Source organism: Pomacea canaliculata, linkage group LG6 (assembly GCF_003073045.1).
Source record: "Pomacea canaliculata isolate SZHN2017 linkage group LG6, ASM307304v1, whole genome shotgun sequence".
NCBI lineage: Eukaryota > Metazoa > Mollusca > Gastropoda > Architaenioglossa > Ampullariidae > Pomacea > Pomacea canaliculata.
The window spans coordinates 12177165-12193853 of record NC_037595.1 but is presented as its reverse complement, the minus strand read 5'-3'; the positions used below and the strand labels follow the sequence as shown (position 1 = coordinate 12193853).

Below are 16689 nucleotides of genomic sequence, written 5' to 3'. Positions count from 1 at the left end.
TAGTCTCGACGAACCTAAACAAAGAATGTGACTAAACCGGAAGCTTTTTAGTCTCATGCCTCGTTTTGGTAGTTAACTGGAAAAAAAATCGTCTGCCAGTAGTCCAGTAATACAAGTTCGTGGTCTGAGTGTTTTGAGTTTGTGATCTCAAAATGTAGTGATGGAAGTCATTACAAGTAAAGTCCTTATCATAAGAGGATTCTAAAGAATTGTTGTCAATGTAGCTGATAGGAAGAAATACAAGCAGCAAGAAAACCCAATCGACAGAAATGTGGAATTAAAAACAACTATAATTGGTTATCAGAAGAAGAGTCTGATCTCCGACAATATACAATATAACCACCCATGTGCCGGATGGTTCGAACTGAGTGCATATCGGTCAAGTCGTTTGACGCATGTTTCATTTCGCAGTTCCAGACATGTGCGCGCGCGACGTACTCACCCATGCGAACTTTCTATTATGGTGAGAAAGAGAAAACTAGCCTCTCTGAACGTTCGTGCGACAGTCATGTTCTTGATGGTGAATCAGACTTTTTCCAGAATTAGTTAACCTTTCGCAAAGATTAAAAAAAACTCTTTGTTTTACAGCGTCCGTCAAGCAGCTGAGAGATAAGAAAGAGCTAGTGCATTCACTGAAACATGACATCTGATACTCGTACTAATAATACCTGATCATTCTAGGCCTAAGAAAGTAAACATCCTGTCCACTGACAACTGATCACGTATTGCTTTTCTAAAAATCAGTGCTCGGTACTAACGACTTCGGGGCAATTGAAAACACACTTGGTATGCAACAGTGAATATTATTCCAGAATATTATTCCAGACTGTTCAAAGCTAAAACAAATTGAGCACGTTTGTAAAACAGAGCTCCATGGGAGAAGCTGCTCCTATTATTGAAATCATTTACCCTCTACCCTCTTCTATCTACGTTTAAGCGCCTTTTTAAATGCGTATTTCTGTTGTTGTTTATAAAATTTTAGTTGAGTTTTTGTGGGTTTTTTTTTACAAACAGCAACAAACATCAAAAGGAACCTGTTCAAGACTATCTGCTCAAACCTCAAGGTCGTGACTCAGTTAAATAAAACAAACATGAATGACATTGCGTTATACATTAGATAACCTTTGCCCTTGTTTAGTATAAAGTGCAATGCTGTCAAATCACGGTCACTGCGCAGAAAACAGAAATCGACGGGAAAGCGAGCGAGAGAGAACTATGTATTTGTTTGTTGTTGTTGTTGTTGTTGTTGTTGTTGTTGTTGTTTTGCCTTTTCTATGACTTATTATTTTCTCATCAATCTTCTCTTCATATACACCTTCTCTTCTACTATATTTCGTTGTCTCTCTCTTTTTTTTTTCTCCTGTTCTCCTTTCCTTTGTTGACGTCCTACATACAAAAGATAAACAAACAAAACTTCACTATTCTGACATCCTTCTGACTTTTATCATGATGCCAATTTGTTAATTCCTAAACGGCAATATTTTATCTCTAAGCATCTACACTGTAATACTTTTAGCTCATGTCTAAAAGAGAAAGGTTCTGTTGTACAGTTAAAAAACCTAGATGTGGAGATAAAAGTACTTGTGTGTGTGGAATGGGGATGGGTGTGCTTTGCCTTGATATTTGTGGAAATACAAACGATTCATCCGATCTCGACTAAATTTTGCATAACTACGAAGACCCCGAAGAATTGATTGTAGCGGCACGCGAGTTTCGGGATATATGTGCAACTTCTCCAAGTCACTTCATGTCTGTTGCCAGTCTGCGGTTACGCATTGTAAGTTAAGAATTAGTATTTCGGCAGAAAGCTGAGATCGTGACACCTGTCTCATTCATTCGTCCTTTGGCTGAGACCAGTTGTTGAGGGAGCACATGGATAGATGCCACCAGAGACGTTAAAACCCAACATCTCTGATGCCACTCAGGCCTGTCTTTGGTGATGGTGACAGGACGACCAGTCCACTCCTTCCTTGGCGTCGACCTCCTTGCAAGGTTTGGCTTTAGAAACCCATGAAAGGAATATGTTGTACTCGCATAGGCCTGAGATACACAGAATTATTGACGATTATTATTATTGTGTAAGCCGACATGGTCGAAGAACGATACAGGCATCAATAGCCAATATCAAACTGGAAGTGGTCTACCATTGGCTTGAGGTCACATGCATGCATAATTCTCCAAAATCGTCCATAATAGGCCACGTGTAGCAGACGAGAAGCATACATATATACGTAAGGTGACCAGACGTTTCGGGGGCGAAAGCGGGACACGTGCCGATGATGGTGTCGTCACCGTCAAAAAACGCCCAAAATAGTGATTTTTAAAGACAACCGGGACATTTGATGGACTTGCCAGAAAGCCAGAAAGCGGGACATTGGGCGTCTCGCCCGATGAGCAGGCGGGACACGAGGTCAAAAGCGGGACTGTCCCGCCTAAAGCGGGACGTCTGGTCACCTTATATATACGTGTCTGTCCGATCATGTACTCGCAGTTTGTCCTGTCTAACCCTTACAGGACGTTCCTCGATTGTCCCTCAAAATTTACGTTATCATTTTTATTCACTTAATATACATTTATGTTGTTATGAGAAAAGATCAAAGATTTACTGAAATTGCAGGCTGCCTTGGCGGGCCGGATCAGATATATCCCCATCCCTGCTATATAGCCCCTCGTGCCAGTCCCAGTTAAAATGTCCCACTGGTACCATTTTAGCTCATGGGTGAGTTATCTCACTTTGCCGCACGTACGGCATGTAATGTGCGGACAATCACGTGCCAACTGATGTTCTGTCTTCTGCTTTGATTTTAGTATGTGGCACCTGTCTGCAAGGCCGGCTGATTTGTTGGAATATACTTTAATCTGCTCGATCGCTCGGGCGTAAAATACCAATTCTTTTCCCCCAACCCCCACTCCTTGGCTCCAGTAGCACATTTTTGGCTATCCCCTTCCTGGTGCCTTCCAGTGCGGTCCACAGTCGTTGCTGATCCAGTTATTATTAGAGGCATAAAAATAAAATTTACCTTTGCCCTGCTAGCTGACATTTTTGACCGCCTATAGATGGCTTGTTCTTATAGTAATTTAACTTAGACATGAGAGGATCGAATTACTCTGGATCATACTAGCCTTTTTCTTCACTCTGCGTTTATAATCAAATTTTTTTGTCTTTCTTTAATGACTTTAACATGTATTTACTAGTAATCAACACCATTCTTTCCTACTTTCTGATTCTCATTAGCACGGCAGACGGAGACGTACTTCTTAGACCGATAACAGGGGAGGCTACTCTCTGTTCAGACCTCTTCAATCTCGAGGCGAGGAAATTCACGGCGTGTAAGACTGCATAGTCACAGGTTTTTCTTCTGTTGTAGGTGTCTATCAGATAATAACTATGGTATGTACTGTGAAGGCATTTTCGAATTATATATTTAGTTTTAGTGTGATCTATTCCTTTTACTTTGCACCTTTACAAATTTCGTGGATTCAGTTGTTAACGCAGTAATTTCAGTGCTCTTAGAAATAGCAATTCTACTTAGCTACACAACTGTCAGATTATATGTCGTCTGTCTTATTTTAGGTTTTAATTTTTAAAAATAGTTTCAGATTAGAGATATGAGTGATAGTATGAAATCATAGTCATTTCATGGGAATGCATGTATTTTAAACATTGAATTAATACCTTAAAATTACCAGATTAAGGTGCAAGGTAGTAGTAGTAACTCTATGAGGACATATAAACCCGAAACAAAGAAGTATAAAGGTAGCCCATGATGATAACAGCAACACCAGTCGAGTGATTAAATGTCTACCTTGATATTCAGTAATAATTTTCCTGTAGTTTATGACAGTAATCATTTAATTTTAAACTATTGGGGATGATATAAAAAAATTGCAAGTTTGTGAAGGATATTACAGCTTGAAAAGAAAACTTTTAAATCAATGTTTGTTTCAGTTTCGGAATCAGTATGACAACGATGTCACAATATGGAGTCCACAGGTAAATAGTTTTAGAAATGACAGCCCATAATAGAACTTGGCATGGCTTAGATTGTTGACAAATGAAGAAAAGAGTTTAGCTGAAAAATTGAATGATTTCACACTAGTAAGAGAATATGGTTTCATGGGATAGATTCCAAGAGTTGATATAAGATGGAAGGGAGTACAAATGTTAACTAGCATTTTGAGATGTGTAGTATGCTATTATTTTCACTTTTACGTGTACTAAATGTTGTAGATTTATCACAGTTATTTTTTTATGTTTAACATTTGGCAGACACAGTAGATTTCTTTTTATATAATTTATAATTTATCTTACTCTTCATCTACATTTCACTTTTGCTTTTATTGGTAGGGTCGTATTCATCAGTTAGAATATGCCATGGAGGCTGTGAAGCAAGGTTCTGCGGCTGTTGGCCTCAAGAATCGTACACATGCCATTCTTGTAGCTTTAAAGGTAAGGTGTAACATCATACAATTTGCATATCTTAGTTTTTTTTATAGTTTTGCTTATTATGCTTATAAAGTTTATATAAAAATTGTCTCTAAATGTAATCAGAAAAGGTGATAATATAATTTTATATTAAATAATCCCAATTTCACGTTTTGGCATGTTGATCTCATACATGGGAATGGATTTCCAGCTTACACAACGTGAATGAATTATTTTTGTAGCGTGCACCTTCAGAGCTTTCAGCACACCAGAAGAAAATTCTCCCCATTGACAATCACGTAGGTGTAGCAATAGCTGGCCTTACAGCAGATGCAAGGCTTTTGTGGTAAGCAATCTTTTGACACCTCCATATTTAATTATGAGCAAGTGTAATACAGCATAATTTTGCATAAAGTATAAAGACTTAAAGGACATTAACAGAGTTCATAGAAAAATCTCTCTAAGCTATTCTCTTAATTCTTAAAAACATTTTTCATCTGTTCAGGAGTTCACAAATGAACAAAACATCTTTCTTACACAATCTTCTCAAAAACAATGGCTGTAGTGTATACCTACATATGTGAAAAGACAATATAGTAGCAGACATATTTTGCGTAAAGAACAGCATCAGCACACTCTTGTCCTGCTGATGCTCATTATTTGTATTGTATTTTTTTGTGCTTTTAGCAAGATTATGAGATCAGAGTGCTTAGATTCACGCTGGGCTTATGAGCAACCACTTCCAATCTCCAGACTGGTGTCAGTTGTAGGCAACAGTATCCTTCTACTAAAAGCATTGCATTTCTGTTTAGCGTGATGCTATTGTTGAATTTATCAGTAATTATTTTTAACAGATTTTCAGGCTCACAAAAAGTTAAAACAATTTTCTAAGCTTTCAATCTTTCAGCTTATTACAGAAATCACACTTGTCACCAATACCCCATCTTGACTTGTCACCTCCCTTTTCATAATTTTCAATCCTGTAACACACAGGATGTGCATTACAATATCTGGCCTAAACCTGTAAATCTGATTATTTGAACTGTTAATTTTGTGTGCATATGATGTGTGAGTGACATGGTGAGTACCTTAACTCTAAGCAGAATCTCAGATTCCAACCCAGAGATATGGACGACGTCCATTTGGTGTTGGTCTCCTCATTGCTGGACATGATGTAAGTATATGTATATCCAACTGTCATAAGTGTTGGTAGTTTTAGTCAATTGTGGCCTCCAAGAATGTAATGAGTGTGAATATTATATCTCTTTTGACTGTTGAGGCCAGGTGTATCACCCTAGTCACTTTGTGGATTAGGCTTTCATTGGTGAAAGCTGCCACATCACAAATGCCAGCATGTTATTGTCAAAACTTCTGTATGACTTAATGCAAGTTCAGTACTCAAAAATGCAGAGCAGCAGAAGATGCAACATGAAGTATATGTGCTTGGGTGGTTAGATATCCAGGACTATAATTTTATTGTCTTTCGGTATAACTTTGTGAATTGTATAGTTCCTATGCATATTTTCATCTAAATGTTCTTTTATCAGGCACAGGGGCCACACATATATCAGACATGTCCCTCAGCTAACTATTATGACTGCAAGGCCATGGCCATAGGGGCAAGATCACAGTCAGCTAGGACCTACTTGGAGAAGTATCTTGATGAATTCCCCAACTGTAAGAACTTTTTTAGTCAAAAACTATTTCATAGTCTTGTTGATAATAAATTATAATAATTGCGTGAGGTTTTAGGCTTCCTTGATGCCAACAGATATATGAAAGTATGCATTTTTCAAAAAATAGAAATTGGTTTATAGAACTTTTTTCAGGAAGAACAAAGAGGTGAATGCTTAAAATAATTTCCAAGGAAGATTAAGCTTATTGGATTATTCCAGAATAAACTTTTTGCCTTCCAGGCAGCCTAGAAGAACTGATGAAACATGGACTTAGAGCTCTCAGGGATACGCTGCCACAAGAGGTCAATCTGACTACAAAGGTACAGACTCAGCCAGTGGGCTGGCAGGTTTTTGGTTGGTTCTTTCCCACAGGTCTGTATTGGAGATCTTATCAGGCCATCTGATGTTGAGGATGTGGCACAGACATCTGTTGACAAATGTCTGAATCTTGCTGGTGATGGTGTTTGTGACACGCCATGTCTCAGATCCATATAGAAGGACTGACTTTACATTTGTGTTAAAGATACAGATCTTGGTGTGTAGAGATAAAGCCTTGGAGTTCCAGATAGGTCGCATAGGGTGTGGAATGCAAGCCTGGCTTTGTTTATTCAACTTCTTTCATCTTCATCTGTACCTCCATTTTTACTGACTATGCTGCCAAGGTAGGTGAAACAGTCAGACTCTGTAATACGTTCTGTGTAGTTGGAGCGGGGCTTCTTGCTTGTTGTTGACCCACATTACCTCTGTCTTCTTGATGTTGATGGTCAGGCCGGTCATCGCTGCTTCTTCTGAGAGCCGAGTGAGCTTTGTCTGTGCATGTTGTTGCTTGTGGGACAACAGGCTGATGTCTTCCGCAAAATTGAGATCCTCAAGCTGCCTGGCAAAGGTCCACTGAATGCCCATGTTGCTGTTAGAGGTTGTTCTTCTCATGATCCAATATTCTGATTTGTGCCAATACATAGATCATATAATATAGAATAATTTAAGCTAGACCATTTGAAGACAAAAATAATTATAAATCTGCAGTTTATTGTTGATGGAAGACAGTTGTCTAGAAGTTTTAGTATAGCACTGCATATTAATGTTTTAGTATTTAATAATGTGGCAGCAGCTGTTGGTGCATTTACTTTTTTTAATATGCCTGTAAATGATTGTTTAATAGTTGTTAATATAAATTGTGCTGATTTGAAGAGGGCAGCCTTTATGTTTGATGAGATATTACAACTTTGTAAACAGTTTTATGCTACATTAGTTCCTTTCATGATTTTCTGTTACATGTATAATGTTTCAACTTATAAAGCATGAACAGAATCATCAGGTGATGTGTACTATTTTCCAGAACTGCTCGATTGCTATAGTAGGCCAGGGCATGAACTTCACTATCTATGATGATGACAAAGTTGCAACATATGTATCCTTGACACATTGAGATCATGCTCTTGGCAGATTACAGCTTGAATGAAATTAAAAAGTAGTTAAAAATTTAAAATAGTTTGAAATGACCATTTGCAGTTTATTTTCATTTTGAAACATTGTTAATAATTCTGTATCCCTTTAACTCTGAAAATTATCTTCAGACAAATCCACTTACAAAACTTTACAAAGAATTTCTTAAACTGGTTTTTTTTTAAATTATTAATTTAGCATGACACTTTTTGCTTTGTTTTGTAGGAAATCTTAGTGAAAATGAATAAATCTGTGATAAGATTACAAAGTTTGTGACAATGGGTCATACATAAGCATAAATTTACACCTTCCAACAACCTAAAAAAAAAAACTCTTCCTAAATGATCACAAACTGCAAAACAAGTAAAAATTGATTTTATAGGATAAAGAATTTTCCTGTGGAATGTAGTCAATCATTTGCAAAGTATGAAAATTGATCTTTTGAAAATTTTATGAGATCAAAAGTCAAAACAGAAGCAAACCATCCAAAAGAAATATTTCTGTAGCATTATCTTCAGGTGGTTTGTTTTGTCCTTGACAAAAATTGCAGCTTGCGCTTATTGAGGGAGAGGAGAGATCAACTGTTGCTGCTGAAGATGAAGATGTAAGTATGAACAGCATCTTAAATATGAAGAAGTCAATATCTTTCTTTTAAATGTAAAGAACAGACTATATCTGATTTTATTTGGAGGAGGGTAATCTCTCTTGAAAAGAATAATTTTAGTGAAGATATTTGGGATTCTAGATATTCATATTATTGTATCCAAAGCCTTTTGTTCAATCCTGATTCACATTTGTTACTGTTGACTAACAAAATTTATGGTTATCATACAGCTGAAACTGGATTTAAGAAAATAAATTCTAAATTGGCAAATATGTTATTTTTTTAATAAACACCAGACTGAGGTTGCAGTAGCAACACCTATGGAAACGCAGGACCAGGTCTTGCAGCCACCTGTACCAGTCTCTGCTACAGCCGAAGGCGAGGAAGGAATGGATTCTTGAGACTTTCCTACCATATATTGCCACTCCCCTTACTCTAAAAAATAATTAATTACATGTCCTTTGACATTAAAAAAGACAGACTTTCTAATAATAGGTTGCTGACTGTCAGCTGCATTGCATTATTTTTATGGCAGCTGTTATAATGTTGCTGTCTCAGATAGAAATGCAATTATCATTTTTGGACAGAATAGACTTCAAACTGTTTACATAACTACAAACTTGAAGCTAGAATCTGTATGCTGTCTTACACAAAAATTAAGAACTGGTCTCTGTATCTTGTGATTTGAATACATTTAGACTTGTATAGTTTCTTTCCAAATGTGTTTCTTTACAGCAGCTTCATCATTCTGTATGATAAAATGTAGCCATTTCAAACATCCAAAAATATTTTTGAGCATTCACAAATGGAGTTACATTTGAGGAATTTTACATTTCAAATATACAATGTATGTGTTCGTTCTCATGACATCACTTTTGTTGGTTAATAAATGTTTCTGAAGGAAATGTTTTTGGCAGGAAATGAGAGTCTGAGCTGTAAGATCAGTATAGAAAAATACATAATGACCTTTTTTTTTTAAATTTTTGCATGACATATTTAATAATAATAATAAATAATTTATTACTATTTAGCTTTGTTGGCCATCTAACCTTGTATCAGCAACAATCATTACAGACATCTACAGTGGGAGCTGTACAAGTGCTCTAACAAACATGAAGGAATTGGAGGCTTAAAAGAAAGGCAGACTGCATAACAAAATATAATGTTCTTATTTTAAAGCATTCAGTTTTGTACATAAACTTTAAAAGGGCACAGTAATCTGTGTAAAAAGAAGGGGATATATTGGTTAGGTAACGTGCTGTATTTGAGACAGACAAAAAGAATGTGCTTAGACACTCTCCTGGTTTACATTAGGTACAAGTGCCATCAGGAGTCAGTTAAGTCTTAGCAGACAATGAATTCTACCAAAAATTCCTAGTTTTCCTTTCATTGTGAAAAAGTAATTGGTTGCCAACTGTTTGCACTTCCCACACATAGCTGCAATAAAATTCAAACTTGAGGAAACCTAGTTAGACCTACCCACTTGTTGTGAAAGTAACATCGTTCTGGATATTTATAATCAGGTAACAGCCTGCTCCAGTGTCTGACAACACCTACAATTGAGTGACATAAAGCTGATTGCAGCTTGGCGCCCTCTTCTCCGTCTCCTGCTTATATATATATAGACTCCCAGAGAGCTGTTCATTTCTGTCCGTAATCTGGTGGCCATATATAAAACGTTATTTGTCTACGGATGCTTGGATGATATAGTCATGTCTGTATAAGCATTGTTAAAGTTCCTGCCACAGTAATCGAAGAATGAAAAATACTAGTCACAATTTTCTGTAGTATCAATGCCACGCTTTGTATGCATCGAATTTCCAAGGCCTGCACTTGAGTTTGCGTGTTGCGTCTTTTCGCCTCGTGAAGCCAACTCTCAATGTTCCCCTGACCAAACAGACACGAATAACTGCGTCTATCATACTTAAGTGGATGTGATGTTGCCAGCTTAGATACGCTATCGGTTTGATAAGTTTAATCCAGACAAAGCTCCTATTAATAGACATGGAGGGGGTTAGCATCCACAGCAGACGAATCACAAGGGACATGATGAACTTTACAAAGCGAAACTGGCGACTGCGTTGTGCTGCAAAGACTTGGCTTCAGTTTGAATTTAATGACCCACATCACCGCGACTCCACGCACCAAGCTTTCAATAACTTGACGCGTCGGTGACTGCTTCGGGGAACTCCCCCCCTCTAGGCCACAACAAGGTGTTACCTGCCATTTGGGTCTGACTTTACCTGGCCCGGCGTCCTTTTTCAGGCGTCTCATGGGACTAAAGCGACAGTCAGCTAGCGTGGGGATTATTTTTTCCCCAACCATCACGCAACCATTACATTTGGAAACGCTTCAAATTCCGGTGTTGTGGTGCGGCTGAAGCAGGATTCCGTGGACGCTGGCTACAGTTTCCCTTCAAAAGGCATTGAGGGTACAAACAGAGAGGATACATCTTTGATACAAGGTGACAAAGGGAAGGGGGAGGGCTAAGCCGTCCTCTTAGGACAGTGGCCATCTATCAGACTATATGATAAGAGCAACTCGCATCAACATCCCACTTGACCACTGCACTGCTTGGGATCGAGTCTTATTGTGGTGGCTTTTCGTGGAAAAATTTACCTGAGCTCGGCTCATGTCTTCGCAGTCATAATGAGCTGCTGCGACAAGCACCTCTTGAAAACTTCCCTACCCAGAGTAAGCAGTGACACGTTTGTTTACTAACATATTTTAATTATCAATACTCTCGTAGATCTGTTAAAGCTAATGTGCATTTCGATTTATCAACGAGCATGTTTCCACAATGAAATAATACAAAACGGCTAAACTAGTAACAACGAAAATATAATATAACGAAAACAGCTGAAAATTTCTCGCATCAATACATTCATGCGTAAATAATTTCTTTGTAACATATATGCGCGTTAAAAGAGATTTTATATAGTTCTATATATGCATTGACCTTTGTTTCATTTGAAGGATGCTTGTCTAAGGTGATTCCTGTTCTTATATTGTGGACATGTAATATAGGTCTTCGTTAGACCCCTGCTCGGCGGTAGGCCGTGTCCGTGTATGGTTGGGTTGGGGAGTTCGGTTATACATTCATGGTGACAAATATGTTAACAAATTTGTGGTAACTATATATATATAGCTGCTTTCATAACACAGCTTCGTGTGCATATTGTCTGTCTTCGGGAACCCGGCATTACGGGGAGAAATGGGCGTCGAATCATGGATTATATAACTCAATTAGTGATGAGAATGGAGACGTGTATGTAAGGGGAGCTATAGTGAGGTGTGGGAGGTATACGTGGCTTCTATATATATAGGAAGGTCGCGAAAGCTGAAGCGCCGATGAACATAAAGTTCGTTCCTGCACACTTCTATTTAATGTAAGTAAAGGGGTATGGTATATATGACACTTTAAACCTATAGCTGATAGGTCAGATTGTGATCTCTTGTCCAAAGATGTAAATGAAAAAAGGTTTATCGATCCCGGATCTAGATCCAGTTCACAATTATGGGTACGATAAAAAAGACGCTGGTTTTATTTTTTTTTTTTTTTTTTAAGGAACCAAGCATCGTCGTCGTCGTCGTCGTCATCATCATAAATATCATCATCTCTAATTGTTTTATTGCTTTTGCCTTAAAAAGCCATCTAGGCCATAATGTGTCGATGTTCACACAAAGTGTATTAATAACAAGTATTTCTGGCTGGTCTCAGTTAAATATATAACTATATCTTTTTATTCTTTATAATTATTTTATATTTCATACATTTTTTTCATTGGTTTTAATTCTCACCTATCCCAAAATGTATCATGTCAACTTCCAGCAGATACCATTACACAGGACATGTAATACAAGCTCATGATATGTATGATTGTGTGCAGTACAAATATCCAGAGCTTGTATGGAAAGATATTTCAACAGCTCAAAGACAGTTTACTGACCTTTATCCATCAGAGAAAACATTTGGTGAGCTGAATAAACTGCATGTTTTAATGCCAGTTTACACATGTAGTTGTTTCAGGAAGTCTCTATCTCACTGTTCACCACTAATTTAAAATAATCTTACTTTAATATACATTTCAAGTACTTTGTTCATGTACTGGTTCTTCTTTTCTTCTCTTGCAGCATTTATCTCCCATCTTTTTTGTAGTCATTCGATCCTTGAACTGCCAGTGAAATGATATTTTCTAGCATCCTAAGTAGGCATGTATATCATTATAAATGTTACTAAAGTATCAGTCATAAAGTGATATTACTTCATTACTTCTTCTCTAGTTTTCAATGATGGAACAAAACAGAATCTAGTGCAGTTTGAAGGAACCATTCCAGTACCTTATAAAGGTAAGCTTGAATGTGAACATAAGGTTTTACATCAAATGCAGATCATGTTAACTGTTTCTTTTAGGTTAAAATAGTTTGTTTTTTCCTCCTTTTAGCCTGTTGTATTTTGAACTTGATATAATCAGATGAAATGAAATATGTACATACCTTGATTTTATGTACATGAATCATAGGCAATGTGTACAACATCCCAGTACAGCTGTGGCTGCTGGACTCACATCCCTATGACCCACCAATGGTGTACGTGCGGCCTACCAGCACCATGAACATTCGAGCAGGCCGCTATGTGGACATGAATGGTAAAGTTGACATGCCCTTCCTGCAGCAATGGAAATGGGTGAGCACCACTCCCATGATATATTGACTGAAATATTTTTCATCTTTTTTTCTTTAATCTTGACATTTTTCTGAACTCCAGCTGCATTCAATTGAAGGGCAAATGTACAAAAATCAGTGACTCAAAATAAAATAATGTTGTTACAAAAGAAGCTGGCTGACTGAAATGTTAGCCATTCACATTAAATTGCCAAAGCGTAAAATAAGGGAGGTCCATTTGTTGCTAAATAATCTGAGAACAGTTTTATGTGTTTATACTTCATACATAATCATCAGATTTCTGTATTTGTCAATCTGTAGCCCGACTCAGATCTGCTGGGGCTAATTCAAATCCTGATTGTCATATTTGGTGAAGAGTGTCCCTTGTTTTCTAAAGTAATCCGACCTCAGGTACAAACAACTCAGCCAAATCCAAGGTCAAGCTATGGTGAGTTTGCTCTAGAGGTGTACAGTAATTGCACAACTATTTAATTTCCATTATAGCTGTTTTAAAATCTGCACCTACATTTTAATGACATGTTTTCAGTAAGGCAGTAATAGTCTTCTTGGAAAAGTTAAAAGCTAAATACAATAAAACATAAAACACATATTCCAGATATTATACAGTTGCATTTCTTTTATCTGTGTACCAGCATTTTTGTATCATTGTGGTGACCATGGCCCAAAGTACTAAACCAGCATAAAGAGATACTTGTATCAATTTATTTTTGTATTGTATGTAATTACTTGACGAATATTCTGGGCTAACAGTAAAATATAATTATGAGAATTTGGAATCATTTTTCATCTTTTTACAACTTCAGGAACATTGACTTCACCAAGGGAGATAAACATGCTAACAGAAGACAATACAACCATCATGACAGCTGTCAAGGTCAAGAGAAATGAGAAACTTACGGAAGTTTTCTCTGAGATGAAAGTAACAAACCATCTCATCAAATTTGATTACTAATTAAATTTGTCCGTCATGATCTGCAATAAAGTAATCTTGCTCATGAAAAAGTAGATGGAGTAACTTTTACCAGAATTTTGTATGAATAAAAAGAAAAGAGTGCTTTACATATCAAACAGACCTGTGTGTGTCTGTTAGAGAGAGAGATGTACAAGTATTTTCAATTTGACATTCTCACCAATGCAACCTCTACATACAAAAATCATTTCAGGCTGAGATGAGTGCTCTAAAGATTAGTGATACAGACCTTTCAGGCAGCAATGTAACTCAAGATCAACTTATGAAGGATTTATTGCATGCAAATGTAAGTGCATGAAATTGTTATGTTGTTGTTTCTCACCTCCATACATATTTTAAACAGATTTCATGTGCCTTTTGAAGATCCATCAGTTCTATAAAATGGAGGCAAGCATTAATAATAATAAGTGGAAATTTATGAAGCCCTTGTCACGATTATCTCCTTGCCTCAAATCTGGTGAGCATATGGGAAATAACTCTTAATATTTACATCGCTGATAATTCTTGCTGTAGTGTTACAGCTGAATTGATACCATTTTCAGATTCTTATTTTCAAAATAGTAAATACAACTAGCAAATGAGAACTTTTGAAAGAACTGTTGTTTGGGGTTTTTTGTTTCAGTACAAAAACCCTGACCTTGCAAGCAGAGATGTTGTTCATGCACTTCACCATTACAGGGACCTTAGACCTTCGTTACAACAATTTTGTAAGCCAAACATAAAATGGCAAGGAAAAATGTATAGTCATTATGGTTGTTTCATTTTTTAATCTATAGCATGTCTTCTTTGAAGGTGCCTATGTACGTGTGATTTTTCTAAAATTCAGACAAAATCTGTCACATCGTTACAGATGTAATACTTTGAGCTTCCTCTATATATAACATGCATACAGACCATACAAATATGTATATTTATTTATACTTTTTATGAAAACTTATATTTGCCAGATTTTAATGATGGGACAAAACAGCAACTCCTACAGCTTTCTGGAACAATTCCTGGTACTATATAAAGGTGAGTTTCTGCAGGTAGGTTTGATGTTCATTAAATTTCTTCATATCTGAAGAAGTCTTTATTACAAAGTTACAGACATCAGTTTAATTAAATGTTGTTGATAAACTCAGAAAGAAGCATTATATCTTTTTATAAAGTATTTGTACAGTAAAAGATATATGTACTTTTAAATTTCTAGCTAACAATTAACAGCCTGTACCTGTAATATTTATGAATTACATAAAAAGAACTGCTGCCCATATTTCATTATTTTGTAAAATAATTGTAGCTATTTCATGAGGTGTTAATATTGCAGGAAAGAGCTACAACATCCCCATCCAGTTGTGGATATTGGATTCTCATCCACACAGCTCACCAATGGTGTTCGTGAGACCAACCAACAACATGCAGCTAAAGGCAACTAAGTTTGTTGACGCAAATGGCAAAATTGATGTACCTTTCCTCCAAGAATGGAGAGGGGTGAGTATTTAAGTAGGCAGTCACAGAAACTGTGAGTTGTCTTTTGTAGTGCATGCTCATGCTCTCTTTCTCTCTCTCTCTCACACACACACACAATTTGTAAAAAATTAATGCACATAATACAGAAATACATGCAGATGTCTGCATAATACTTCAAACACCCAACACAAAGCAAATGAAAAATATTAACCTGCTCATGGTCTTCAGTTTCAGAAAACTTTCCAAGCATCCAAATCTGTGATTATAATTGTTGTATGCAACTCTCAATGTTTACAGCCTACATTGGACCTGACGAAATTTATTCAGGAACTGATTGTCATATTTGAGGAACAGTGTCCTGTGTTTTCTAAGGCTGTTCATTAATTATCTACATGCAGGTAATGTAGCCAAAACGTGTCCTGCACACATTAAAATTAAATTATGCATGATTATGCAGGTGGCATATTTAGCATAGGCACTAATTATGCAGCTTCAGTCATGGGAAGCCACAAACGTTCATGCTTCACTTATATCACCATTCACATGCTTGAAAGATTAATCATCGATAGAATCTTATCTGGAGATGACAGATGTTGAGGCATTGGATGAAGCTCATGTGTATGTGGGAGAGGTGTGCATACATGTTAAATGTCATTATATGCAATATATGGGTATGTTTTTATATATATATACACATGTTATGTTCACATGTGTAAATTATTTTGTGAACAAAAGAAAAAGTTATCCTGGATTATGCCTGGTATAGACAATAAAGATTGATTGAATGAATGGCAGGAAGAATGGCATGTTCCACTCTTTTAACATCTTAAAATAATGCTATTTGGTGGTTAAATATTGCTTTATTAATTGCATTTCTTGGATAACATTTTCAGTTTTAGAAGACAAACTTGAAAACAGTGCAACAGTCTGTCACACATACTGCCTGTCAAGAACTGGTTGCACTACACACCGCTTCTGACTTGGGAGGAGCTTCCCTTGTTGATGTGCAATGGCCACTGGCTCATAGATATCATAGTGCACACATTTTGATGAACAAGCATAATAGCAGTTGATCCATTGACTGCTGATGCAATACTATTGAAAATGGCTTGCACAATCAACAAATACTTATCTGGCAGTTTGGATGGCTGGGTAATAAAAAACATATAATGAGCAGAAATGCAATGTATGATCTCTAAAAAAATCTGTATATACAGTACTACTACATGTATGTTTTTTGTTTTATGCTGAAATAAATTATGTGATTGTAACAGAGTTCATTAAGTCTTACATTTCAGAGCTTGAGAGCACTTTTAAACTGCTTATAACTGTTTAACCTTGTACATAATAAAAACAGTGACAGGTAGATATTTTTGTACTTGCACATTGATTTTTGAAAAAAACATACCATAGTAAAGTACTTTCTTAA

General features: G+C 36.6%; 2 protein-coding genes across 3 annotated transcripts; both read left to right on the top strand.

The window, feature by feature from the left end:
* The first annotated feature begins 3270 nt into the window (after positions 1-3270).
* Positions 3271-9057, top strand: LOC112565588 (proteasome subunit alpha type-1-like). The gene is made up of 11 exons (XM_025241125.1): positions 3271-3391; positions 3950-3994; positions 4349-4450; positions 4669-4772; positions 5114-5202; positions 5530-5600; positions 5974-6103; positions 6343-6422; positions 7442-7513; positions 8099-8152; positions 8449-9057. The coding sequence occupies exons 1-11, from the start codon at positions 3389-3391 to the stop codon at positions 8551-8553; spliced, it is 855 nt and encodes a 284-aa protein (XP_025096910.1). The 5' UTR covers positions 3271-3388; the 3' UTR covers positions 8554-9057.
* Positions 9058-9195: 138 nt separating this feature from the next.
* On the top strand, positions 9196-16538 carry LOC112565589 (tumor susceptibility gene 101 protein-like). 2 transcript variants are annotated; one of them, XM_025241128.1, is made up of 12 exons: positions 9196-10846; positions 12043-12127; positions 12437-12502; positions 12676-12839; positions 13139-13265; positions 13642-13712; positions 14002-14094; positions 14431-14515; positions 14756-14822; positions 15118-15281; positions 15558-15658; positions 16154-16538. In XM_025241128.1, the coding sequence occupies exons 1-9, from the start codon at positions 10802-10804 to the stop codon at positions 14818-14820; spliced, it is 801 nt and encodes a 266-aa protein (XP_025096913.1). In that variant the 5' UTR covers positions 9196-10801; the 3' UTR covers positions 14821-14822; positions 15118-15281; positions 15558-15658; positions 16154-16538. The 2 variants fall into 2 exon arrangements, with proteins under 2 accessions (XP_025096913.1, XP_025096912.1); XM_025241127.1 differs by having other exon boundaries at positions 13642-13757.
* The last annotated feature ends 151 nt before the right edge of the window (positions 16539-16689 follow it).

Bases quoted from the DNA above. Each gene is read 5' to 3' on its own strand.
- LOC112565588 (XM_025241125.1), top strand. The intron at 4,451-4,668 runs GTAAGGTGTAAC...TTATTTTTGTAG, and splicing joins CCATTCTTGTAGCTTTAAAG to CGTGCACCTTCAGAGCTTTC. The intron at 8,153-8,448 runs GTAAGTATGAAC...AATAAACACCAG, and splicing joins TTGCTGCTGAAGATGAAGAT to ACTGAGGTTGCAGTAGCAAC.
- LOC112565589 (XM_025241127.1), top strand. From the start codon at position 10,802: ATGAGCTGCTGCGACAAGCACCTCTTGAAAACTTCCCTACCCAGA. The intron at 10,847-12,042 runs GTAAGCAGTGAC...GATTGTGTGCAG, and splicing joins TGAAAACTTCCCTACCCAGA to TACAAATATCCAGAGCTTGT. The intron at 14,095-14,430 runs GTAAGTGCATGA...TTTTTGTTTCAG, and splicing joins AGGATTTATTGCATGCAAAT to TACAAAAACCCTGACCTTGC.